Raw genomic sequence first — 27511 nt, 5'->3', positions numbered from 1 at the left:
TAAATATTTTTTTTAAAAAATAGAATGGTCCCTATAGGCTCATATATTTGAATGCTTGGTTTGCAGTTGGTCCAAGTGTCTGGGAAGGATTAAAACACGTGGCTTTTAATGGAGAATGTGTGTCACTGGGTGTGGTTTGGAGGTTTCAGAAGCCCAAGCCATTTCCACTTAGCTCTCTCTGCCTGGAGCCTGTAGGTCAGAGGTAAGCACTCAGCTACCGATCCAGGACAATGCCTGCCTGCAGCCGTGCTCCCCACCATGAAGGTCACGGTCTCTGAAACTGTGAGCCCCCAAATGAAATGCTTACTTTTATAAGTTGCCTTAGGCATGGCTTTTGTCTGGGCAATAGGAAGTAACTAAAACAGCTACCTACGCTACACCTTCCCGGATGGAGTCCCATTTTTGCTACGTGTACCGTATTTGCTTTCAAAAGCATGCCCACATTCATTATAACGTATGCTCTCCTATTTATCTTCTCCATACACGTTCCCTGAGAATTAATTACTTCGCATCCTTTGTGTGTTCATATGCACACGTATACATGTGTTTGTGCACATGTATGTGGAAGCTAGAGGTGGATACTTGGTCTTCCTAAGTAGCTCAACTTCTGCCTGAAACCGGCTCTCACTAAACCAGGGACTCAGCAACTGGCTAGACTGCTTGTCCAGGAAGCTTTAGGTATCCACATGTTTACGCCACCCCCACCTCTCATATCCATAGCACTGGGTTAGGGGTGGGTGCTGGGGATCATGACTCAGGCCCTTGTGCTTAGGCAGTAGGGACTCTTCTGCCTGAGATACCATCCTCTTCCTCAAAGTCCTTACTAACTGAAAATTCACTGACAGCTCATGACTTACAAAGCAATTTTACCAGTAAACCAGATGTGTGGTGTGCATGCGTGTGTGTGTGTGTGTGTGTGTGTGTGTGTATGACTACATGATTTAATACAAGTTATTAATGGCGTCACCTGAGAAAATTACTTTTTCTGTTTTGACCTTCTTTCTCCATTTGCTAGACTTCCCATCTTTCAAGCTTGCTGTGATGGGGGATGACAGCAAATCAATACTACTTCTCATTGTGAGCTTGGTACTCAGTAGGTGCTTAATAAATACTACTTCTCATTGTGAGCTTGGTACTCAGTAGGTGATTAATATACGAGTCCAGTATTTTTGCATTTTCCAGTGTCTAACCATTTTGTTTACCCTTGTCCTTATATAAAGGCTACCTTCCCTGTAATCCATCTGCAAGTCTCAATGGCCCCTAGGCAATATTCTAAATAATTCAAGAGGCATCCTGGCTAGCTTTTTTTTTTTTTTTTAAATCAATTTGACTTCCCGAGAAGAAGGAATCTCAAAGGAGGAATTGCTTCTATCAGACTGGCCTGTGGGCATGTCTGTGAGGCATTTCCTGATTGATGAGGGATTGGGGAGGACCCAGGCCATTGTGGGCAAGGACACTCCTACACAAGTATCTTGGAATATATAAGAAAGCAGGCTGAGCAAGTTGGGGAGAGCAAGTCAGAAAGAAGCATTCCTCTGCACTGGTGACAGACTGACTTCCATCAGTGATGGACCATATCAGGATGCGTAAGGCAAATAAACCCCTCCCTCACCAAGGTGCATTGGGCACCTTGCTATGAAAGCAACAGACGGCAGACTATGACCCAGAAAAATCTTATCTGTCTGCCATGCCTCATAGAGACACTCCAGGAAACACCTGTCTGAGTACTTAAAGTTGTCATGATTATTGTGATTTAAAAAAAAAAAAAACCCAACTGATTAACATATATGGCAGACCAGTAGCTACCTCTGCACATAGACTACCATGACGAGAAATAAAGAACACGGGCCTGGAGCTGCGCTTGGGAAGGGGAGGAAGGAGGAAACCAGGAAACGTTCTAGTGGATTTTCAAAAAGAATAGTCTAGCATGTTGAAAAACAATGACATTTCAGTTCTCTGTAGATGGAACCCGCACTCAAAATACTTGGGATATAAGCTAACGGTGCCATGAGCTAATCAAATTTGAAAGCTCCGGTGCTCGCTGTTAAAATCCTGATCTGTTGTAGCCGCTTTCAGACTAAAAATAGTTTTAAAAATGAAAGAATCGGGGATGTTGTCATGTCAAAGTAATTTTAGATTTCATAATTTAGAAAAGCATAAGCCGTTAAGTTCCAGCCAGTGTTCTACTTAGGGGTCCATTTAGAGTCAGCAGACCAAAATCTTGGTTAAAAAAAATCTATTTTTAGGGACGAAGTTTTTTATCATTATTAATAAATCCACTACAAGTAATACTGCATTTTGACAGGGCCCCAACAGATGAAATCTGCTATGGTTCCATTCAGCACGTGTTTCAACAAAACAGGGTAGAAAGAGAATCATATGGTAAGAAAAAATTTTAAATATGATTGGTAGGCTCCATCCCAAACTTCCTGAATTAGACTCTCTGGTTAGGAGTGGGAAGTCAATCTTGTCTGACTTTCTCCTAAGATTCTGTGGAGAAGCCTGGCTTTGGAGTTACTGCTGGGCCTTTAAGAGCTTCAGACGGCACCAGAAAGTCACCGGAATCAGCAGTGGCTGTGGCTGGACCCTGTTCAACAGTACTTAGCGGGATTCCCCAAACACACATCTTCTCATGTCTTGGACTGAGAGTGCCTGCCTGGTCTCTCATGTTCCATCCTCATAATTTTATCTTTTCCCTTTTCTAATCAATGTTTGGGAAAAATGTTTATTTGGAAAAATAAAATTCATTTTTCTATGCTTAGTCAAGCAAAACTAAAAATAAATATTGAACTGTGTCCGGGGCAGTAGTGAGGAGAAAGGCAGAGGCCGAGCCTACATACTAAAGTTGCTTTAGGGCATCCTTCCGGGAAGTTAGTCTTGAAAGTTAAAATATTTTGTGTGTGCTGTGTGTGCTTATGTGTGTATGTGCCTGTGTGTGTGTACTTGTGTGTGCTTGTGTACTTGTGTTTGTGTATGTGCTTTGTATGTGTGCTGTGTGTGTTCTCATATGCACTTCTATGTGCGCTTGTGTACTTGTGTTTGTGTGTATACTGGTGTTTGTGTATGTGCTTTGTATGTGTGCTGTGTGTTCTCATGTGCACTTCTATGTGCGCTTGTATGCTTGTGTTTGTGTGTGTCTGTGTGTATACTTGTGTTTGTGTGTGCTTGTGTGTGCAGACAGGTGCATAGACGCCACTGTGGGGGCACAGATGTCACAGGACAACTTCCCATGTTGGCCTTCGCCTGCCCTGCACCTTGTTAGAGTATCTTCACCGCTGTGTAAGCCAGGCTAGCTGCCCTCCTGTCTCTCCCTCATCTTTCTATGGTGTTCTGGGGTTACTGGTGCTTAGCTACTGGGTAGTTTTTGATCTGGGTGCTGGGGACCCACAACTCAGGTCATCAGGCTTGGCTTTTAACCACCGAATCCCCACCTCCATGCCTCTAAAAATCTTAACTCAAAATTATAACTATTTTACACATACACACACACACACACATATAAAAAGAGTGAACCTAGAATCCCCAAATCAGTGAACATACTCTAAACCCAAGGAAATTTCATCAGGGCGAGAGATGGCTCAGGGGTTAAAAGCTTTTAGAGGACCAGAGTTCAGTGTCCAATATCTGAGTCAGTCAGCTTAAAACTAGTGTAACTCCAACTCCAGAGGATCAGGTACCTCTGGCCTGCACAGGAACCTGCACGTGTGCGCACACACACGCACGCACACGCACACACATATGCACACATACACATCCATACATGCACATACACGCATGTGCGCGCGCGCACACACACACACACACACACAATGGAATAATAAGCCTTTGAGAAAGAGAACGTCCCACCTGAGGCGGGTACTTGACTCTCTATGAGCCGCCACCTCTCCCCACTGCGTACTGTCTCCCCACTTAAGAAAGGCACTCAGTTGCATGAGTCCAGGTTATTACTTAGAAGGAAAATTGTAAAAAGTTTTGAGTGAGGCAAATTTATAAAACACACATTAAATTTTGTTCCTATATTTAAAACACATGAGATCAGATGCCTACTTAAGAACTGATAAGCCTTGGCACTTAGAATCCCACAGGATTTATCTTCTTTATCTTCTTGTTTTTTGTGTTTCCTTGAAATGGAGAGTTTTGAAAACTTGGGATTGTTTGTTGTTTTATTCTGACTAACAGTACCTTGGTTTCTATTTAAGTGTATCCTACCCCTATTCTGGCCTCTGGGCATTAGAAGAAGCCGTGACTGAATGCCATCACCACTCCCAGAACTGCCCCATTTCCCTGCCAAGCCCAGCACTTATTTCTTAGAATCAGCAGCGGGAAGAAGCCCTTACGGGTCTCATCCAGATGAGATGCAATTTAGGGATCCTCTTCAGTTTTGTTGCCAGAGTGACGCCAGCCCCATCATACCTGAGAGGCAGCACCTTCGTGCCCTTAGTGGTTGCTGTGAAGGGAGAAGGGAAGGTGGCCCCGGTGGTTACACCAGCTCCACACATCTTTACGTAAACAGCTGCAACCACAATAAAATGCTCGCTGGTAACATGGCTCTGAAGGATCCCATCCTCTGAAGGATGAGGGATCTGAGAAGCCGGATGGTCATTTTTAACTCTGTATTCACAGTACTGAGCCCCCATTCCACATCCTTTTCCCTAGGGGCCCCCCAACCACTTGCTCCTTAACTCCCTGGCAACCAGTCTGCTACAGAGAATGCCAGACAACACTCAGAGAGCTGTCCTGAGTCCACCACTACGAGAACCGCTTTCCCAGTGAGCCAGTCAACCTTTCTTCCTCATCTCTGTCTCTAGAACATCTCACCACGCCCAGCATTCCCTAGGAAGACGTGTATCTGCTTCTCCTCTGCCTTTCATCCCGCTTCTGATTTCATTCTTTCTCCATACCCATGAGTGTTTAAGGTAACAATTCTTTTGGACCCCTTGTCCCTCCAGTGAGCATGCTGAGCCTGGGTTTTCGTCTCTTCCTGTCCCTCAGCCACTGGTCATACCCAACCCATGAGTCTCTCTGAGCCTCCTTCACTCAGACCCTTGTGAGCTCTGGTGTTGTGCTGGTCCATCCTGACCTGTCAGTGATGTCCACCCTAACCCTGTATTCCCTCGGCATAGGGTACAAGTTTAGAAGGCCAGGGTGACTCTGGGGCTGACAGTTAGCACTGCCAGGAAACCAGATTTTAATATGGGAAGGAAGCTGACGCATCAATTGGTCCAAACCCTCCGTTCCAGTGCCGGAGAGGCAGATGACCATTTCTTGGCAGATGTGGGAATACTCAGCTCTCCCAGGTACTCACTTGTCCTAAAACTAGAACTTAAGTTTCTCCAAACCTGGCTGGAATACATGATATCAGAATAAACCATGACACAGAGAGAAAAATCGGATTAGGATATTTTAAAGCTGTTTTATCCCTCTATAAAAATAAAGTTCCTACGGCAATCACAAGACTTTTGAAGAGACCCTTGCCGTAACGTGTGCACCGTGTGACGGTGCTTCATACAAACAGTACAATCCGGTCACATAAAACATCACAGATTGCATTTGTAAATAGGCAACTGAAACATCAAGTCACAGAGCGTATGTATTTATACTGATTTAAATGCCCCAAGTCCATCACATTTGGGGCCACTGAGTAGTCCATGTAACTTAAGAGTTTACAGATACACAAGCAGATGGACAAACAAGCCTGTTACAGCGAAGGTTTAGAGTTGCTCAGACATTTTGATAGGGACACACATTCTTGGCGACAAATAACGACATCTTTAATTTCCCAGTGAGAGCTCTTGTACCGGGGTACAGCATAAAGAGTACAGAGAAGGGAGACAGCCCAACAAACACCCCGTTTCCACTGCTTACTCCACACTCCACAGGCTGTGGTATAACCCCGTGCGTGTTATCAGAGTTTGTCCATTCTGGTCTGAAATGATGGTTTTTGGCTGGAAAACCTCCAAACTAACTTTATGTTTTATAAATACCCAACTCCTCCTTCTACATCTTTTAAAGATGAAAAAAAGTCACTGATGTTTTTCTAAAAAAAGAAAAAAAAGCTCAACTTTGTTTCTTGTAAGTTAACAGGCTCTATTTTTAAGGAATGAAAATATATAGCTTTGTTTTTCCTTTAAGAAAGCCTGATAAGAGGATCATGGCCAGTCACATTGCCTTCTGCTTTAAGATCATCAAAGATGTTGAAGGGTAAGACGCTATTTTCCAGAACTTAAAACTCTCAAAATCAACCTCCCCTTTCCTCAGCACAGTGAGCAACCGGTGTGCTTTACTTCACTTCCTAGCAACCATCTTAAGACACCATTTGGTTTTATCTCAAAAGACAAAACAATTTCCGCCCTGCTACTGATTTTGTGGACCACACGAAGTTAAATAAGGAAGAGATTAAATCATGACACCAGAGAAAGACAGGCACACAATTAAGTGGATGCCACAAAGGGTGTGTCTGAGAACACAGAAGTGACTGAGTCTGAATCAGATTTCACCCTCGTGGACTTTAAGATGCCCTCGGCTGTAGTCTCACTGGGGAAAAGCCTCACTTTCCCGTTCTGCCCGGCTGCAGTATCCTTTAGGGGTTCCAGAAATACCACTCTTTTACCTGCCTTCCGTTCATCAGTGGAGGCATCACCAGAGGGGCCAGGACTGAGAACGGAGGAATGAACACTGCTTTGGTTCAGCACATCTTTCTGTCTCTTGGACTTACATTTGCATGGGCACGGTGTCAGGTACAGATAAAGCAAGACCAGGACTATGCTGGCCACGCAGGCGGCGAGCGTGGTAAAAGCCGTGTTAAATGCCTCATGAGCGTGGGATCTGTTTATGGTGAAATTGCTCACATTTATCATGATATCCACAGTTTCATTTAACAGGCGTTGCCTATTCATTGCGATACAAGAATAAACTCCGGCATCCTCCAAACCAGGGCTCTCTATAACCAGACTGCCATTGTAAAACACACGAAAGTTTCCCATGTCCTTATCGGGCTCCAGCAGTCTGTTATCCGGGCCAACCCAGATGAAATCAGTGTTTCCATTACCAGTCTTGCTGTCACAGTGAACAACCAGCCTTTCCCCGACCTGTGCCTCGTGAATAAAGCCAAGCGCGTGGAAGGAGCTATTGATGACGCTCTCAGAACAGTTCAGAAAGCTATCCTGGAGCAAGGACAGCTGTCGGGAGTGCCTGGAGTCAGACCACAGGCGACAGGTGTAGTCGTTCTTAAAATCCATCACGGAGCTAAAGTGTCTACGGTACCAAAAGATCAGCAATGAGTACAGGGAACAATCACAGACAAACGGATTTCCATGAAGGTAGATGCCCCTCAGCTGCTTTCCCGGCACTAAATTTAGGTGGTGCATTGGTATGGAAGGGATTCGATTATAAGAAACATCTAAAAATGTCAGATCGGGCAGCCTGAACCTCCCCACATACAAATCCATAGGAAACTGTGTGAGGAGGTTCCCACTCAAGTAGAGTTTCTGCAAGTGGGAGAGCCCTCCAAATGCTGCCGGGTCCAGGGAGGAAATGCGGTTGTTGTAGAGGAGGAGCACCTCCAGGACCTTCAGCTCCTGGAACACAGCACTTTTCACCGACTTCAGCCGATTGGATGATAAGTCAAGACACTTTAAATTTGGAGTCGTGGAGAAACTGCCCGTGGAGATGCTGGTGATGTTGTTGTGACGAATAATCAGAGTACTCAGCTTGACGAACGACACAGGGATCCAGTCGGCATCGAGAAGTCCAATTCTGTTATGGCTCAGATCCAGTCTTTTCATCAGTCGGAAAAGGTTCCCAGGTACCTTAGACAGGTTCTTGTTGGTGCAGCTGACAATATCAGTGGCGCAGATGCAAGCCGTGGGACACATTCCTGAGACGCCGGGGTTCACCATCATGGTGATCACCAACAAACAGAGCAGCTCTCTGCAACCCGGTCTGACAGCTCCAGGCAGGGTGGGCAGTGTGTGGAACCTTAACGACATTATGGTCGCCTCTCAGTCTCTTCCAGTCTCTTCTCACCAGTTCAGCCACCCACCAATCTGGCAACAATATTTAAAAAGGGAGGAAAGTACAAGTTAACTACCACTAGTTAAGCCCTCCGATATTCCGCATTTACTTCCGTTTCAATTAACTTCGGAAATGACTTTCATTTCCAACAAGGGAGCCAAAAGAAAAAAGAAAGAAAGAAAGAAAAAGCCTGTTAAATGCATTTTTTTCTCCTTGGTTCCTCCAACTCTGTAGGCTTCCCAGGTACCTTCTCTCAATGCAACCGTCTCACTATCAGAAACTCAGTTTTTAAAAAGGACACATTTTGCCTTAACTCCCTCCACCAACACAAAAACACACAATCGCATCCCATAAACAATTGAACGGAAATACTTAGCCAGCCGTCGGTCTAGCCGACCACTCACAGCGCTGGGAAGCCGCCGCGGCTCGGGAGAGGCCGCCGACGGTCGTGCGCTCGGCAGCTCCGCGCGTCGCCGGGTCGCTTCGAGCCCCGCGCGCTCGCACCTTCCCTCCTGCTCCCGGTGGGCGGCAGCCTCTCAACTTTGGCGACTTTGGAGGCGGCGGCGGTGGAGCAGTGTCCTCGGCTCTCGCTCGGCTGCAGGTACCGCTCGGGCTCGAGCGCTCAGGGGGGGGGGTGGGGTGGGCGGTGGGTGAAGCCGGCCCGCCGGTGGCGCTCGCAGGCTGCAGGGCCCGGGCTCCCGCGCCCGCCGCCCGCCTTTTATCCCGCGCGCCCGGGGTCGGGAGCGGGCGGGAGGCGGGTCCCCGCGTCCTCGCTCCTCGGGCGCCGCGGCGGGCGGAGCGGGAGGGGGGGGGTGCAGCCAATCGCAGAGGCGGCCCCGTGCGGGCTCCGCGCCGCCTCTCGGCCGGGTGGGACCGCAGCGCGGCCTGCGACTCTGCCACCCCCAGGCCCCGCGCCCCTCGCCCCGCACCCGCGGGGGAGCCGCCCAGCCCGGTAGGGAGCCGCCCAGTCTGCCGGGGAGCCGCGCACCGGAGCCCGCGCGTGGCGGCCCGCAGGTGGCACCCCACCCCGACCTCAGATCCTGGTTTAGGGGCTGGGGCGAGCGAGGGGCCTGGCGGGCGCTGTGCACCGGGTGCTTGCTGGGGTTCCCGCCCGGGGTTTGGAGGAGGAGAGGACAGTAGTGAGGGCCGCAGCGCGTTCCCTCCGGCGACACCGGGGTTTTGCGGGGAGGGGCGGAGGGGGGGATGCCAAGGCGCCGCGGGGACGCCCCTCGGTTCCCAGGGAAAGTTCGAGCCCTTTCCTAACTCGGAGAAGGCAGCCCGAGGCACCGGGCCCAATTCTAGTAGCAAGGGGGCAGGAAAGAAGGCTCAAGAGACCTTCCGGCTGGAGTGCAAAGATAAGGGCATTAGCCTTAAAAAAAATAAATAAATAAATAAATAAACAAACAAAAATCCAGAGTCCTGCTGGCAGCCGCGGGGGACTAGGATTAATCCGGTAGGGGTGGCTACGCAGAAGGACTTGTCCCCCTAAAGGCCCTGCAGCCACCAGGCTCCAGTAGACTGAGGTAGCGTGCTGGGAAGGCTTAAGCTGGACAAGGCCACGTGAAAATGAGGTAGAGCTTGAGGCTGGTGAGCTTTTCGATTAAAAATCCATTTTTGTTTAAGGCTTAAACGACGGGATTTGACTGAGCCAAATGATCCATTTGGCCGCTGTACATGGATTAAAATAAAGAAATTACTGTCCCTAGAAAAACATGCCAACTACAGTAGAAGGGATAGGGAACCAATGAAAGGCCGACAAAATTAGGGAGGCAGTGGGGGCAGAGCGTATGACTGCTAATACTACTTAAAACTAAATGATTACCTCACCTTCCCCCACACCCCACCCCAGGCAACCTTAAATTTAGTGGAAACTCCCCGAGTGAGTTTTTGGCATGGATCTGGTGGACCCGTACAAGTGTGTTGTGTTAACCTGTGTATGAACTAGTTCTGGCATAGCACTGTGTATCCAAGTGTGTCCAAGCAAGAGCAACTCGATTCATGCTGTTTTCTCTTTCACTGAAGACCGACTTTACCACAGGCGCCCAGCCTAGTGCACTCCAAGAGTGCATTCTTCATGCCCCCAGAGAAATAGGTTAAGCTTTTCTGTTAGACCTCACCTCCTGGCTTCTCAAAGAAACTTGGGTTTGAAGGCTTCATGGTCATAAAGTTGAGTGTAACCTGGGAGTAGAATCAGGTCATCAACGGAGTGCCAATAAGTGACCAGGTTTTGTGCCAATAAGTGACCGGATTTTGCAGTAGTTTGCTTACATCCTATTGGAAGGAAATAGCCCGTGCTTGGCATAGAATGAGCTAAAATGGGTGTTTTTTTAAAAAATAGCTTAAGTTATGTTGTAGTTGGAGGCAATTGGCAGAAGTAGCATGCCATCACCCCACAGTGTAAAGTAGTTGTACCCAGACTCCTAAGCAAGGCTGTTTGCAACCTGATCTTTGAGCCACCCACGTATGTCAGAAGCAAGAGAATTGTGACAGGGGCATATTTACTAGCATGGAGACGAGAAAGATGACTTGAATGATGGCAAAAGGTGTGGCCTTATTCTGTGGAAGGTAACATTTTTATTTTTCAGGCATTCTTTAATCTTTATCTTCTAATAGATCCCCACCATATTAGTCCATTTTCTGTTGCTCTAACAGAATACCAAAAACAGCGTTTTTCTTCTCCAGAGAAATGTAACTGAGCTCACGGTTACCGAGGCTGATGTCCTAGGTCAGTTCTGCCTCTGCGTGGGTTCCCATGGCGCTCACAGTGTGGTGGATGGAATGGTAGCAAGGTGAGAGAGGAAGTGGAGCAGCCTGCCAGAGAGGTTCAGGAGCCAAGTTTGGTCTTTTTATAACACCTTTAGCATCTGTGGTCCCTTGAAACCTGCTTCAATCCCTTCCAAGGGCGAGCCTCCATGAATTAATGACTTGGCATTAGGCCCCACCCCCTAAAAGTCCCAGCACTCTTACGTCGCCACACATGGTCAGGCTTCTATTGTATGAATTTGGGGGGGGGAGGGATACAGACTCAAATCATATCCAAACCATAGCACCCCCTCTCCACTTTAAGGAACATCCTATGAAGGCCACGGTATCCTCTGTCATGGTCATGCTGTGTGACACTTGGTTGGCGTAGGTAAAATCTGGAGCCCATTCTAGATGGCGATCATCTGTCTCCTCCTTCTTACCCTTGACACTTCATAAAGCTTGTCTGAAAGCAGGGAGAAACGTAGAGGAGCTGAGAAACACCTGAAAGTGTCCTACTGCTCTCCTTTCTTGTTTAACTGTATTCCCTCCTGGTCCCCCGTGGTTCTGCACTGTGCCTGTGTCCCTTGTGACTGACCTAGTCCTAATGCACCCAGCGAAGGCGCACGCCTGCTCTGACATGCCACATGGAGCTGTGTTTGCACACAGCATCTCACTCACTCTCCACCTCCACCCGCCCCGCAGCGTGACACTGTCCCATAACCCGATGATAAACAGCTGCACTCCAAACTGTTGGAAAATGGAATGCGTTCAAATGGTCTTGAGTTTAAATTGAACAGAACAGAGAATTTTCTTCCTCCAACTTGGAATGAGTACCAAGGCAGATGGCCGGGTGCCGTCTCGGCGCCTTAAAATAGGACAGGCGGGTGTTCCTCTGGTCTCGTCCACGCAGTGTTATCTGCTGATGTTTCTGACCATTTGAGAATGACTCCAGGGGATAGTAGGAAGTGCCTTTGACACGTGGCTTTGGAATCTTGTGCACTGAGATGGGTGTGATCGTGGAGCGTCTTTCTGGTTTCGGAAGCCTCTCCTGGCTGGAGGTGGTGATCAAGATGAGGTCCCTGGGCCTTCAAGCTCTGTGGTTTCCAAGTTCTCAGGTTATATTAAAAAGCTTAAAGAATTAGCGATCAAAGACAAGAGATTATTGTGGCAGGAGTATATCAGACTTCTCTGGGGGACTGGAACTAATCCAATGGATATATATATTAAAAGGAGATTCACTACTTTGCCTTATACTGCTGTCTAGGTTGTCCGTCACCGGCAGTCTTCACACTGGAGAGACAAAGAACCTGGTAGCCATGCTGTCTGTGAGGCTGGATGCTTCAGCAGTCCCAGCCTGGGGCTGGAGGCTTAGAGGGTTCCCTGTTCCACTGTTGGGTGGATTCTTCAGTCCGTGTTGGAAGCCTGAAGAAGTCGCATTCTGGTATGAGCAACTGAACACGACAGCGCTAGTGGCAGGAGTTGGGTAGACGACCTTGCCAGCAAGAGCAGGGGCCCGCAGGCAAAAAGCAAAGCCTTTTGGCCTACAGATCTCCTTCATCTGAGCTGCTGCGCGGAGGTGCTGCCCACATTCAGGCTGGGTCTTCTCAGCTCAGAAACCTGATCGAGAAAATTCCTCCCAGCTTTGCCCAGCAAGCTTGCCTTTTAGTTTGTTCCAGATCCAGTGAAGTCGACAAACAAGATTAGCTATGGCAGTTAGTCATCTTTACTGTTAACTGCCATTCGGTAGGGCTTTCTCTCCTGTGGGGTTTTCATGTCCTCGCCTTCATTCCCTTTGATTCCAGCACATTTTCTGTGACGCAGTGAAATCTCTCTCTCTCTCTCCCCACTCCCTGCTTGTATCTGTCTCTCTGTCTCTCTTTCTCATTCTCTTGTGTGTCTGTTTGCGTGTGTGAGTCTCTTTTTTTTTCTCACATGTGCATACGTGTGTGTGTGTGTGTGTGTGTGTGTGTGTGTGTGTGTGTGTGTGTGTGTTTACACGCACACTCACTAGCTCTTGCACCTGTGGCACTCTGTTCTTTTGCTCATGGAGTCCTCACTACCAGGTAGCACTCATAATAGCGGAACAGGAAAGGGGGTGTTTCTGAGAATGAGGGTTTCTCATATTAGGTGAGAGCACTGGACGCCAAGGGTCACACAGAACTTCACGAGTCAGAGGCTCCGCTTTGGGTCCTTGTCCCACAAACTTGGGAAAGAAATTCACAGACAAGAAGGGTGTGCATGGAAGGGAACTTTTTATTATAGAGATACAGCTTAAAGAAGATTAAACTCCATGGCGGAAAGCAAAGCTCAGGAGAGGATCCATGAAAGGGGAAACCCACGGAACTGTTTGTCCAGGGGCTTTCTATAGGATGGCAGAAACGAAAGGAAGACGGAAGGCATTTCTGTTGTGATTGGTTCATTCTCGGGGTATTTCACAAGTTGAGCCAATGGGGGCCCAAACTCTCTGCTTGTCCCAGGCCCAACAAGGGAGATGACCACACGCTGCTCCCCCTGATGCTCTCCCGGGGGGAAGGGAGGAGTGGTCCAGCTATGAAGCCCCCGTTCATCTTTGTTTGCTGTTGACCTTGACTGTTGGCATTTCGCCCTGACAGCTGTTGGTGCTGTGGGCCTTGCAGGTGCTGCTGGCCTTGGACCCTGCTGGGGTCTGCTGGCCATTGCTTAGTCTGTGTGCTCTGTTTTCATGCTTCCACGACCAGTTTGCAGTTTTGCCGTGGTGGGAGCTTACTACTTCCATAGCTACAGAGATGTTTGCCTTGGCTACTTCTGATCTGGCTCCCTGTCCATGGGTGGCCCCTTTCTGGAACAGGGGGAGGCGTTTTGGAAATCAGTTTCCCCCACGGTGAAGCCTGTTCTAATTGATTGCATTAGAAATAAGAACTTGTGAAAGCAAGAGCACCTTTCCCACATTCCCCCAGGAGAGGGTGTTGGGGTGAGCCAGCTCATCTGCCAGAACTGGCTCCAAGGCCTGCCCTTGTGCTCAGCTGGCCAGCCAGCTTCTCTAATACCCTTTTCATCCCTAACCTCTGCTTCTCTGCTACTATAGAGGTTTTACTCAAGTGTCTACCCGTAGGAAACACATGGTTTTGCCCACCAGCCCCAGAAGTGCCTCCACCTTTTGTAGCCTTTTCTGGTCTTGGCTGGCCCCTGCTGGTGTGTATAAGTTGCCCGACATCTGCAAGGGAGGCAGCACTCTGCCCTGGGTCCCTCATTGTTGGAGATTATATTCAGGACAGACTCAAACTCCAGCTCAGTTCATGTATGGGTTGATGGGTTGTAGTGATCTTTTGTTTGTGTTTGCCTGCAGACTGAGTGCAGAGTTGAGCCATTAGAGGCCAGGCAGTGGTGGCACACACCTTTAATCCCAGGACTCAGGGGGGATAGATTGAGCTCTGTTAGTTCAAGGCCACCTGAGCTACATGAAATTGATCCAGTCTAACAGAGAAACTGAGCTCACACAAAGGAGACCCCAGCACTTGGGATCCCTTACCTTTAATCCTAGGGAGGTGGAGACAGGAGTGGAGGGATGTAAGACAGTGAGAGAGAGCTCAATGCAGTCTGAGGACAGGATGGCCCATTTGCTCTGAGTGTTGGTAGAGGTAAGAACCTAGTGGCCGGTTGCTCTGCTTCTCAGATCCTTCAGCTTTCACACCCTGATAGCTGACCAGTTAGAATTCGAACTACACTGGATTCCAGGAGGCATGTGTCAATCTACAGTTTGCTCTTCTGGAAGCAGCCTCTAGTTGACTGGAAATGGTTCCCCGGCCACGTCCCCTCCCCAGGGAGAGCCCAGAATGGACACCCCTGAAGCAGTATCCACGCACTCGGCTTCATCCTCATTCCATGTTGTTGTTCATCAATGGAGAGAAAAGTCACCATTTTAGACATTTTAACATACAATAAGTTCATATTTCAGTATGCTTATAGTAATATGTACCGAGCATCACTATCTAAGTCCTACCTGGTCCTCCCTGTTGAAGTTTAAATGTGAAATGTCCCTCCTGGGCAATCGTGTTTGATCAGCTGGTCCCCTGCTGGGTGCAAACCTGGCTGTGGGGCTTAGCTGGAGGACCTGGTGCTTTCACAGCCTGGGCCTCCTGCCTGCCACTGTCTGCTTCCTGTAGTATGACCAGACACTTCACACTCTGCCAGGGTGTCTTCCCAAAGCGATGGACTATGAAACCTTGAACTGTAAGCCAAAGGCCCTCCCTTAAGTACTTCCTGCCAGGGACTTTTCATAACAAGAAAAATAGCTGCTATACCCTCCCCGCCCTTTCAAGCACTGTCCCACTTTTCTGGCTAGGTCCATAAATGGGATCCTACAGTCGGTAGCCTTCTGTGTATGACATCACTCACTTATCCTTTCAAGGTTTGAGGGGCATTGGAACCAGCCTGTAGAAATCCCTGCAGAGTTGACTTAGCTTTATTTGAACATAAAAAGGGGAGAGGGTACAATCCCATTTTTCAGAGTCTTGAACTCCAAAAGTATTAGACCCCTGTGTGACAATAGAATTCTAATAGTACCATGAGGTTCGGAAGTCTAAGATCGAGTCTTCAGCGGCATCCCCATAACTTACCCCAAACTCCCAATGATTAGTACTTGATTGTGACACGTGCTCTCCTCTAAAGGCTCTTCAAACTTCCAAACTTTATCCAGTGTGACCTCCGTTGCTCAAGCCGGTGACACTGACAGGGTAAACAGCAGGTACTGACTAACTGGGACAGGTCCAGGCATAATTTCATGTGGGTTTGTGATTAATGCACTGAGCACACAGCCTTCTTGGGCTCTGAAGTCGTTGGTGTCTGTCTCTGGGTTCTTCCACAAAAGCCACATAAGTACGGTCCTTTACAAACGACAGATTGTTTTATCAAGTATTCAATTTTTTAAATTATTTATTTGGTGAGTTAATTGAAGGTTTTTTTTCTCTTTTTTTGAAATAATGTCTAAGTATGTAGCTCTTGCTGGTGGGGATCTCACTATGTAGCCCACACAGGCCTCCAACCCCAGATCCTCCTGCCTCAGCCTTCTGAGTGTTGGGGTACAGGTGTATCACCAGACTTGGCTTAGGTATTCAGCTCTGGTTGCATATCACATCCTCATTGCAGCATCTGTTCTAACGTGGCAGGCATGTGAGTAAACAAATTAGCATGCATACATCTGGTATTACACTATATTTATTGTCTCTTAATCTGTGGGTTGTGACTGAGGGTGAGTAACTGAATGTCAGGATTGGGAAAAATGGCAACAGTAAGACTTTCTGAACATTTAACAACCAAAAATTAATTCAGAATTAATATGCAGTGAATCTGACAGTTATCTGCCAGTGCTTTCCTGTGTTGTATCATGTAACATCACTGCAGCCTTGGTTCTGAACATACAGCATGCATACATGCCATGCAGCGCTGATGAATGCTGCTCAGGATACCTCAGCTGAGACTAAGGACTATAGTATGCTATGAATTGCAGTGTTTTTACTGTTATAAAAGGTTTTCTGCTTCTATAGAAACATGATGGTCTAATTATGGAAAATGAAAACATTTGATATTCTTCTACCATTGTTCCTCAGCGTACAGATAATTGAATTAGTATGTTTGGATTATGTTGTGTTAGTTTGTCTTTAAATGATATTGTTTGAAATGCTCTCTAGTGTTTTATTAAAAAATTTTAAGCAAAAATTGACTTAGGAATAGGATACAATTTCTGAAATAGCCTAAACATACTCCTGCCATTTTGTGTTACATATTTATGCAAACTAGTTATCATCATTGGTGACTATAAAATCAAAATATCAGTCAGCTCAGAAAAAAACATGACAATGCTGTGTCCTTCAGCATCAAATACTTGCCATGATTTGAAGATTCATTTATTTTTTAAAGTACACATGCGTGTGTGTGTGTGTGTGTGTGTGTGTGTGTGTGTACGCATTCAAGTACATGTATTGTGAGAGCAAGTACCCTTGGAGGCCAGAAGAGGGCACTGGATCTCCTGGTTATAGAGTTACAGGCAGTTGTGAGTCATCCAACCTGAGTACTGGGAACTGACCATTGATCTCTGGTCTTCAGCAAGAGCATCACATAGTCTTTACCAGTGAGCCATCCCTCTAGCCCCAGGATTTAATACTTTCTGTAAAAATAAACCACATTCATCTTAGTGCAATGAAAGTTTGCTTTCATCTCCAATAATAATAAATTATTTAATAAATAAATAATAGTAAAAGTATACACTAAAAATTATTTTAAAATAAAAAAATTATTTCAGCATGTTTCAGTTTGTACACCTATCTTACTGCACACATGCATACCTATATCTGTCATTTTGTAATAATGTATAGGGCAAAAATGGGTCACCAGTGGAAAAGGTTAAGAAGCCCTGTTTTATGGCTATTTAAGATAATGTGGAATAATAAAAGCGTAATATTTATTGACATCAAAATTACAAAATGGTACAATTCTGATTCTTATTAAAATAAATAGATGTAGATATATATATGAATTGTAGATTATGTAAACAAATTATATCTCTACATCATCGGTGGTACTTAAAATACAACTTTACTTATCTGCATGTTCTATCATTCTACAATTCTTTTATGATGAGAAAAATACAACAGAATGTTCTTGCTGGCTAGACTTTCTGGTTAGTGCGGATCCGTGGTTAATCACCCGCTTCAGACCCCCCCCCCCCGCCCAATGCTTCTCAAGCAGGCAGTGAAGCAGCCCCTGTCTTGGGGAGGGCAACAGCTGTCGCCTCTGTTGGCACCACAGTTGTTTATTTGGCAGATACACACTGAGCACCTACAGTGTTCCAGGCACACTAGTGTGAGAATTATAGTGCTGTATAAATGCCCTGACAGGCACACCAGTGTGGGAAGCAGATTCTGATCATTAGTCTGCATTCCCAGGTCCAGGTTGGGACACAGCATCCTTGGTTGAATTTCACTGCAAAAAGTTGTGAGTCCCCTCCCATGGCACATCTGTCATCCAGCCTTTGGGAGGGTCACATGCTCCCCTACCCCCAAGCCACCATTTGTTTTTCAATAAAAAAATAATAATAACAATAATATTTAAGGACTTTATCCCTAATCATGAAATTACTGTGAATCCCGTGAAGGATTGGAAGGTAGAGGAGGCGAATCAGAGAATGCCATTCATAATCTCGCTGGTAAATTAAGGTTTCTGCTCAAAGAATAAATCTGCTGGAGTGAGAAACCTGAAGTCTGTAACATGATTTTCTTCTTTGCCACAATTATGCATTGATAGAAATAGACTTCTCCTCCCTCTTTCCTCCTCCTGTTCCCCTCCCCCTTTCTTTTTCCTGCTCCTCCCCTTCTTCTTGCTCCTCCCCTTTTCCTTCTTCTGCGACTCCTCTTCCTATTCATCCTGCTCCTTCTCTTCCTTCTTCTTTTGTTGCTATGCAACCCAAACTGGCCTCCAACTGGCCAGTTGCTAAGTTTACAGGCGTGCATCACTATGCCCCTTTTCTTTGTCCTTTTTCTTTCATTTTCCAAATTCAGCCTTGGGGATGAAATACACCAGGAAGAATTTTCTTCTAAAAGCTCTTAGGGCTGAGGAGATGGCTCAGTGGATAAAATGTTCACTGCTCAGGCGTAAGGACATGAGTTCAGATGTGCACAACCTCATACAGAACTAGAGCCACATGCCTGTCACCCCAGCACTCCCCAAACATAGTGGGTCCCAGGGGGTTCACTGACCACCCAGTCTAGGGGAACTGCAAGCTCTGGACTCAGTCAGAGAGCCAGTCTCAAAAAACAAGGTAGAGAGCTACTAAGGAGACATTCAGTGTCCACCTCTGGTCTCCACGAATGTATACATGGGTAAACACACTGCAAGAACATGCACACAAATACAACATGCACACACCAAAAAGAAAGAAAGAAAGAAAGAAAGAAAGAAAGAAAGAAAGAAAGAAAGAAAGAAAGAAAGAAACTTTACATTTTTTAAAAACTCAGTGTTCTGAAACAATGTTTGGAATTATTATGATTATCTAAGGTCTGAGGCAAAATTGGCAGGGGTGTAATTTTCATTTTGCTCATCACTAGCCTGGAGGGATCATCTCATTGAATTCCTAAGTGCTGTTATATCCTCAAATCTGGAGTCATTGTTTTCATTCTGATACACACTGGTAACATTCAAAGCTCCCAGGTTGGAGGATTTCCTATAGCATTAATTATCATGGCTTTATAAAAGGCAGGTGTGGTTATTTAAAGTAACATCTAATTTGAAGCAAACACCATTCACCAGCTCGCATTACCACAAGTGAAATAAGATAGCATTGAGCGAGAAGAGAGATCTCCCTGGTCCATAGCCAGCGTGACCACAATGCTCTGCCAGTTATTTTCAGCACACAGGCCTTTGTGGTCGATGCTCCATGGATAATTGGCTGTGGAACTCTGACCTTTGAGTTTGTAGTAATGAAATGTAACATCACATTCCTAGGAGAAGGGCTTCTGGAAAGACCACAGGAAGTGGCCATAGCGAGTGCACGCGGTCTAGACAATACTTCATTCACTCCGTTCTGCACTGCTCCCTGAACTGCTACAAGGACCCTAGGTGGTGGCTCTTAAAACCCCCATTTTCTACCAGGAGCTATGGGGGCTTAGCTGGTGAACTGACCCAAGATCAGAGAGGTACTTACCTCCTCTTTTACCCTGGTCTTTCTTACTTGAGTTTCAAGCTTAACCATTAGTGCTAATGTTTCCCATTTAGGGAGTAGCAGGGCCAACCATGATTTAAATTCCATTCAGCAAATATTGTTAGTCTTGGCCCCACTCCCAGAACTATAATGTGGTTGCTCTCTTCTAGGAATCTGTAGTGAGATTAGAAATAAATATCGGCAATGACGCAGTGTAGAGAATACGACTCTGTGACCAGGAGCTGAAGCGCCCCAGAGTCGTGCAGGACTTTAGTTCTTACTTGTTTTGTTGACAAAACATCTCACTCAACAAAGGGAAGTATATGTAAATAAAAATATAATTTGGGAGAAACTATTAAGAAATCAAGGGTAAAAAATATATTTCGGAACTAAGCGATGATGCAGGGCATAGTGATACACGCCTGTAATCCCAATTCTTGGGAGCGGACACAAGAGGGTCTGTGGTTCAAGACTAGCCTCAGCTACGTGGCAAGTTTGAGGTTAGCCTGGGCTACATGCAATCCAATTTTGAATAAATGACAACAAAAGGAATTAAGTAGCCTCAAGATTTCTCATTTCTGTGACATTAACAAAGAATTATAAGCCAAGAAAGACATGTCTCTCATGGCATGCACCCTGGGTCAGAAAACACCCTGGAGTCAGTGCCAGATAGCAGCGTCTAGCAGTAGGGTGGTATGGGGAAAATATGGTACAGGTGTGTGATACCCTGGCGCTGTGTTTGATTTTTGCAAGGCTGCCTATGGTGAGATAGCTGAACGGGGCTTTGGGATTTAAAAAGCTGTAAATGAGCATTTCCTCTCGTTGCCCTTGGCCTCAGCTATGGTTCGATATAGCACAGATGTTTAATAAACGTTTGTTGAACCTAATGGCCAGGTTTATGTACAAAAATAAACAGAGCTGGAGAGGTGGTTCACCACAGGGTGTTTATGGCAACAATGTGGCTCCCCCAGCCCGGCTCTGCCAGAGCGCAGCAGGCCCTCGTATGCTCAGCCGGCCTTTCTCTCTCTGCAGCCGCAGAGGACAGCTGCCGTAGCCACCCAGGCTTCTCAGAGCCCCTGGGCACTGACAAAGGTGACTTCTTTGGTGAAGGCCTTTACTTAGGAGTGAAGATAGGCTGTGTCAGAGTTCCACAGAAAATACCCAACGGGTATATAGAAAAAGAAAAGCAAACAAAGCAAGAATCACTCCAGAGAACGGTTTTGACATGCCGCTCTTTGCCTCCTACCTTGTGGTAGACAGTCGTGGTAGGAGAAGGTGTGGCTTTCCTTGGCAGCTGCTGCCGGAGCATGCCCGCTGACATTCCCGCATTGTGCAAACAGGAGGGTGATGAGAACACGCTTCCTGTGGCGGTTGTCCACATTTGCCTCCAAAGAAAATCCACCATGTACTCAATTATATGTGTTAAAATGACTGGCCGGCGGTTTGCTGGGCAAGTCACGGAGAACTTGACTTCTTGGCTGTCGAATCAGTGAGTGTCCCAGGGTGGTCCAGGTGGGGCCAAAGCAGGCACAGCACCATAGCTCCCACCTGAACATCTAGAAGCTTGATATTTTTGGCATCTTTTATACATGGAAAATGATATAACATAGAAACCAAAAGAACATCTGCCTCTCAATTTAAAGTAAGCATTCCAAGGATCAGAACTCCATGTCTGAAAGAGAGCCTGGAGAAGCCGAAGTTGTAGACATGAATATGTTTGGTGAATATAAAACGAGAGTAAACAATACTACTTAATAAGCTTAATATTTATTGTTATCAAGCTATATAATCTGATGACACACGAGAGATCCCAAGGCACCGTTGAAATCTTTTGTGTTTGTTATTGAGACGGAATCTGGCTTTCCACTTGGAATCCTCCGGCTCCATCCTCACATGTGCTAGGGATTATAGCACACATCAACTCCTATTCTCAATGAATTCGGCTTTTTGTTATTTTTGTTGTTTGTTTGTTTGTTTCAGCCTAGCCTCGAACTCAGTATATAGCAAAGATGATGTTGAACTTCCCGTCCTCCTGCTTCTACCTCTCAAGTGTTGAGAGCACAGAAGTAAGCTGCCATGCCTGATTTATTTTTTTTAATTAATTAATTTATTTATTTATTATGTATACAACATTCCTTCCATGTATGCTTGCATACCAGAAGAGGGCACCAGATCTCATTACAGATGGCTGTGAGCCACCATGTGGTTGCTGGGAATTGAACTCAGGACCTCTGGAAGAGCAGCCAGTGCTCTTAACCTCTGAGCCATCTCTCCAGCCCTGCCATGCCTGGTTTCTGCAGGGCTTCATGTTTGCTAGCCAATTCTTTACCAACTGAGCTCCATTCTCTGCCCCGGCGAACCTTGTTACTCCAGAAATACAGTGGCCTCCGATTCTACCCCAGTGGAAAGAAAGTTACCATTTCTGTTTAGACTGATGTTTCCTCTTCTCGTTTACCTGATGACGGCAGAGTAGGAGGAGGCAGCACAGCACTGTAAATAAAGTAGAATGGTCATGAGGAAGAGCATAGACTCTGTGCCAGAAAAACTGTCAGAAAGCTGGGAGTTACCTGGAGAGAGAAAGGCTCAGAAATAAGTCAGCAGATGCAGGTATTTGCAGAGCCTCAATAAAATATAGTTGTAAATGTGCATATGGAAAGGAAAGCGAACAATTACATGTGCAGAAATTGCATTCTGTCTAGCTAATTTAATGGAGAAGAACGCTAACGAGGATAGGCAGGGGACCAGACTCAGAGACGCGGGCGAGCAGAACTCCATGCCCTTGAAGGCAATTGACATACAGGACTTCTACCAGCACAAATGTCCAGAGTTTCCTTTAGCCCCCAGCCTCCTGGTGGCAGTCTCCTGACTTGGGACAATGCAGATTGTTTTTATACTTCATGTTAATAGGGTCCGTTTATATTTTGTCTGGTTTGATGCTAAACTTATTTGAGAGATCCATCTGTAGTTTTGGTGTTGGGATTAGCTGTAGATCTGTATGATATTCCACTGTGTGGCAATATCGAATTTTCTTTAACCATTTCTTTAACAGAGGCATTTGGGTAGCTTCTAATTTCTCTCTCTCTCTCTCTCTCTCTCTCTCTCTCTCTCTCTCTCTCTCTCTCTCTCTCTGTGCGTGTGTGCGTGTGTGTTTGTATATGTCTGTGTGTGTACATGCGTATGGAGCCCAGAGGGCAATATCAGGTGTCAGGTGTCTTTCTCAGTTCCTCTCCTTTAGTTTTGGGGACAGAATTGCTTGCTGAGCCTGGAGCTAACCGGTCTGCCAGCAAGCCCCAGGGGTGTTCCCGTCTCCCCAGTGCTGGGATGATAGGCACTCACCATAGTGCTCAGCTTTTCATAGGTGCTGAGGATAGAACTCAGTCTTCATGCTTACATAGCAAGCATTTTACCAACTGAACCGTATCCCACGCCGACTTTCATCTTTTGTCTATGGCAGTGTTCCTTGTGTTCCTTGTGTAACACTTGAGTTTGCTAAACATTTACTTTTTTTGTTGTTGTTGTTTGATGGGGTGTTTGTTTGTTTGTTGAGACAGTCTCTTATAGCCCAGACTGGACTTAATATGTAGCAGAGGATAGCCTTGAAGTCGTGGGACTACAGACGCGCACCATGAGATGGATTTGCTCGATAAGGTGGTATTCATGCTCAGGACTAGCAGTAGCTACCAGCTTCCCAAAGTAGTTCTATCCGTTTATCCTCCCACAAGGAATTTGCGGAAACACAAGTTCTCAACCATCGTCGCTAACAGCAGCGTTTTCTGTCATTTTATCTTAGCGTGGATCCACCGTGGCCTTCATGTGCTTGCCTTCCAGATTAATGACTCCCGTGGCCCCACTCACTTCTGTGGGGAAGAAGTTCTCAGCTTTAATAGAGTTGATTTTACTCCACTGTTTCTCTTGTGGTTCGTTTGCTTTTCTGTTTTATATTTAAGGGTGGTTTGGTCCAAGGTCCTGGAGGGGTTTGTATCGAAGGACAAGCCACCAGGAGTTGGCTTTTGCATGTACCGTCAAGAGGTGCCTTTTTTCTCCATCCACCTTTTCTACTGAGACGTGGGGTCATTGTTCTTGAAGGTCATGTGTTGATAGCTGTGCAGGGCTACTTTTGGACTCCTCCCTCTTGCGTCGGGCATGCTGTCCTGGAACCCACAGCTCTCCGGTTTTATTATCAGTAGCTTTAGAATAATAGTTTCCCACTCATGCTATCCTTCTAGGGCACCTTGGCTCTTCTAGCCCTTCATAGTTCCATGTTAATTTTAGAAAGTTTTGACAATTTCTGGAGGCCAATAGACCAACAGTCATCTTGGGTTTTGGTGAGGCATTCTTGCAAGCGTGCGTTCATCTGGCAGCGCTAATAATACCCTTCTCTCATAGCAATGTGTGTGCTTCTGTTTATTTGATTCTTATAGTCTTTTCTCAGTAATATCGTATACTTTTCTAATTTATAATTTTTTGTTGTTTTTTTGAGACAGGGTTTCTCTGCATAGCCCTGGTTGGGCTGTAACTAGCTCTGTAGACACCAGGCTGGCCTCAGACTCAAAGAGATCCACCTGCCTCTGCCTCCCAAGTGCTAGGATGAAAGGTGTGTTCCATTATCACCTAGCTCTAATAAATTTTAAGTATGTGAGTCTTAATCCCCATTGTAAATGTTTTATTTTCTGTGTATTTCTTGCCAGTTGATACAGGTATGCCAAACTTGTGGAAATTCTGTACAAGGATGATCTTACAGTCTCCAAATGACAATTTCATTTCTTGTTTTCTGCTCACCGCTCCCCCTTTCCCCCACCCTACCCTCCATAGACCTCAAGTTAGTGTATAAAACTGCTAACAGGCTACTCTAGACTCTGTCCCCAAGCTGAAGGGGAGTTTTCCGTGTTCTGTCTTTGACACTGTGTGTATTTTATAGCTGTTCTTTACCAAGGTAGGTGTCTGGTCTGCAGCTAACAGGAAAGTGTTCTCATCAGGAGCCGAAGTTGGATTTCTCAGGTGCCTCTCAGCACTGGAGACGGCTGCAGGATTTTCCTTCTCCCTTTGTTCTTGAGGTGAACGGTTTGGCTTCTGAATTGCAGACCAGCCCCACATGCATAGGCTGAACTCTCTGATGTCCTAACACTTGGTTAAGACATTTTAGAAATGTCTGAGACAAGAGGAAAGGGAGAGTTTTTTTCTCATAATACTTAGCCCAATTTTTAAACCACATTGCATTATTTTAATATTTTGAAAATATCTAAGAGGTTTTGATATTCTTGAAGAATTCTAGAATACAGGTACTAATTCTTTTCAAAATGTTTGAAGAACTCACTGGTGAGCTCTCTGGACCTGAATTTTCACTATGGCAAAAAAATTCTCTTCAGTTATAGCCTATATTTAAATTTATTTATTATTACTAATTGTACACACGTGTGTGCCCAGCACATAGGTGGAGTCTGAGGACACCTTGGAAGAGTCAGTTCTCTCCTTCCACCATCGTCTTCAGGCTTGGTGGCCAGTGCCTTCGCCCACAGAGCCATCACACTGGCCCTAGGACTCATTTATAAGACATTATTGAAACAGTCATATGTGAGCCTTAGTAAATTTTATCTTGTGAATTGGCCATTTTGTCCACATTATCAAATTCCTCAGCATAAAGTTATTTTTAGCCTTTCATTATCCTCTTTGCATTGTGTGATCCACAGGGAGACTCTTTTTCATTCCTCTGTCTTAGTCAGAACTGATAGAATGAATAAAATATTATTCATTATATATTATAAGTATATATAACGAATGTACATATGAATGAAATATGTGGAATTTATTGGAGTAGCTTACAGGTTGTGGTCTGCATCATCCAATAATGGCTGTCTCCCGACAAAAATGCCAAGAATCTAGTAGTTGTTTGGTCTGAACGTCTCAGCAGACCTAGCGCTGGAGTCCCAGGGAATTCCTAGAGAGCTGCTGGTCTTTGGTCTTCACGGTGAAGTAGGTTCAAAGGAATGCATCAGTGGGAGGATAAATGAACTTGCCGGGGACAGTGAGGGCAAGCAGACGAAAAGCGAAAGCTCCCTTCTTCCATGGCCTTCTACGAAGGTGCGGGGTTCATATTTAGGGGGGAGGTCTTCCCACTTTGAATGATCCAACCAAGAAAGTCCCTCCCAGACATGCCCAGCTTCTTGGGAGTCAGTGGATTCTGGATGTAGTCACATTGACAGCCAAGGTTAGCCATTACAAGTCCACACTTTGTCAACTTGACGCCCAATGACATCTTAATAACATGCTTTGTTTCCAAATGAAAACAATAAGCAGGTCATAATTGCCTAACAAAACTACCCACACGACAATTGTAAACGCATTATATATTTTAGAATAGGTGGCTGCCAAGTCTTTGACAGATTTCCTTAACAGGGCTTCCAGGAATTTGGCCTCGGTAGGAGGTGTGCGGGAATGAAATAAAAACAGACAGACTTAGAAAAACAGTCTGGGGTCAGATAGAACGGGCTCTCTGATGGAGACACCTCAGCACCCTGGAGGCACTGTGTTTATTATATACAGTTAAACACAGAGTCAAGGTTATTGCAATCAGCTGAACAGGAGATGGGGATATTACATACTGATAAAGAAGGAGGCGGGTTATTGCATGCAGGGAAGCAAGGAGGCAGGGTTTATGGCATACAACTGGTCAAGGAGCCAGATTTCTCTAATCTAAGTAGGGCCTGTACAAGAAGATAGACTAAAATTTGTTATAAATTTTGAAATTGTTGAGACTTTGTTTATAAGATATGGATTTTAGTATGTTCATACGCATGTGAAATGAACGTGAAATGGTCACTAGTAGCTACAACTCTGAATAAGATCACATATTATAATTGTGCTGTTTATATCTTCTATATACTTGCTGATTTTTTTTTTGTTTTGGCTTTGTCTTCCAGTTACTGAAGATGTGTTCATTGTTTTCAATGTGATCTTCATTTTATATATTTTAAAGATGCTTTCCCCCTTGTTACTAGGTGCATAGATATTTAGGTCTGTGTTATCAGCCTGCTTATGGTTCACATTGCTAATAGTGTCGTTCCCGCCTTCTTTTCTTTTTGATTAGCTTTGGCAGGGTATGTTTCTCTTTCCTTTTATATCAAACATTTGTTATATTTATAGCATATAATTGGATTTTTAAAAATGGTCTGACAGTCTTCATCTTTTATTTCAAATTGGATCTATTATATCCCGCGTAATAGCTGACATATTGGGTTTGTAGTAGACCCCTTTTCATTTTCTCTCATATTATTTTCTTCCTTTCTTTCTGGGTTTCTTTTGTCATCTTTTCTTGCCTCGTTTGGAATACTAAAAGTATTATTTTTTGTATTTATTCTGGTTACCTGCAGGTTGTGTATGATCTTGTTATTCTGACGCAATTATTCTAGAAGCTGTTGTGTGCATCCTTGACTTGCCACGCAATGTCTTAGTCTGTTGAGTATGCTATAACAAAATGCCCTAAACTACATAGCTTACAAAGAACAGAAACAGTTTCTCACAGTTAAGAGGTTGGGGAGTTCCTGGCCACAGCGTAGCAGATCCAGCCCCTTCCTCACACTGCTGCTGTGTAGCTGAGCAAAGAGGCTTCTCTGGTTGTCCTGTCATCCCTGAGAGGTCTAGCCTCATAAACTTATGCTGCTTTTATTTCCCTTTGCGGTGGCAACAAAGCCTGACGTAAGAAACTTAGAGCAGAAAGTGTTTATTTTAGCCCACAGCTCCAGGTTATCATCAGTATCAGGGAAGTCACAGGTGGTGGGGCCGTGCAACAGCTAGTCATAGCCACAGTCACAACAGACAAGCATGCTTGCCAGTGCTCAGCTCACCGATCACACTTCATAGTCGAGCCCGTGAAACAGTGCCACCTGCATTCGGGATTGGTCTTCCACCTCAGTTAACCCAATTAAGAAACTCTTGCAGGGCGGTGGGGGCACACACCTTTAATCCCAGCACTCGAGAGGCAGAGGCAGGCGGATCTCTGTGATTTTGAGGTCAGCCTGGTCTGTAGAGCTAGTTCCAGGATAGCTAGGGATGTTCCACAGAGAAACCCTGTCTCGGGAGGGAGGG

General features: G+C 45.6%; 2 protein-coding genes across 8 annotated transcripts in view; one reads left to right on the top strand and one right to left on the bottom strand.

The window, feature by feature from the left end:
* Positions 1 to 5547: 5547 nt before the first annotated feature.
* Amigo2 (adhesion molecule with Ig like domain 2) lies at positions 5548 to 8542 on the bottom strand. 2 transcript variants are annotated; one of them, XM_026782466.1, is made up of 2 exons: positions 8386 to 8542; positions 5548 to 8045 (listed from the first exon to the last, which is right to left on the bottom strand). In XM_026782466.1, exon 2 carries the CDS (start codon positions 7986 to 7988, stop codon positions 6432 to 6434), a length of 1557 nt encoding a protein of 518 aa, XP_026638267.1. In that variant the 5' UTR covers positions 7989 to 8045; positions 8386 to 8542; the 3' UTR covers positions 5548 to 6431. The 2 variants fall into 2 exon arrangements, with proteins under 2 accessions (XP_026638267.1, XP_005354053.1); XM_005353996.3 differs by having other exon boundaries at positions 8418 to 8499.
* An 11-nt stretch (positions 8543 to 8553) lies between these two features.
* Pced1b (PC-esterase domain containing 1B) overlaps positions 8554 to 27511 on the top strand; it is a 145313-nt gene continuing 126355 nt past the window's right edge. For 4 of the 6 annotated variants that reach the window (XM_026782467.1, XM_026782472.1, XM_026782471.1 and 1 more), the window contains exon 1: positions 8956 to 9027. The gene's annotated coding sequence lies outside the window, so the exon portion shown is untranslated. Of the gene's footprint in view, positions 8615 to 8916; positions 9028 to 27511 lie in introns of those variants that run through there. The other 2 variants (XM_026782470.1, XM_026782469.1) reach the window with 2 other exon arrangements.

Source organism: Microtus ochrogaster, chromosome 15 (assembly GCF_000317375.1).
Source record: "Microtus ochrogaster isolate Prairie Vole_2 chromosome 15, MicOch1.0, whole genome shotgun sequence".
Classification (NCBI taxonomy): domain Eukaryota; kingdom Metazoa; phylum Chordata; class Mammalia; order Rodentia; family Cricetidae; genus Microtus; species Microtus ochrogaster.
The sequence above is the reverse complement of the archived record's forward strand: the minus strand, read 5'-3'. Positions and strand labels throughout refer to the sequence as shown.

What these genes read in the sequence shown, in the direction of transcription:
- Amigo2 (XM_026782466.1), bottom strand. Translation starts at nt 7,988, where the DNA reads ATGTCGTTAAGGTTCCACACACTGCCCACCCTGCCTGGAGCTGTCAGA.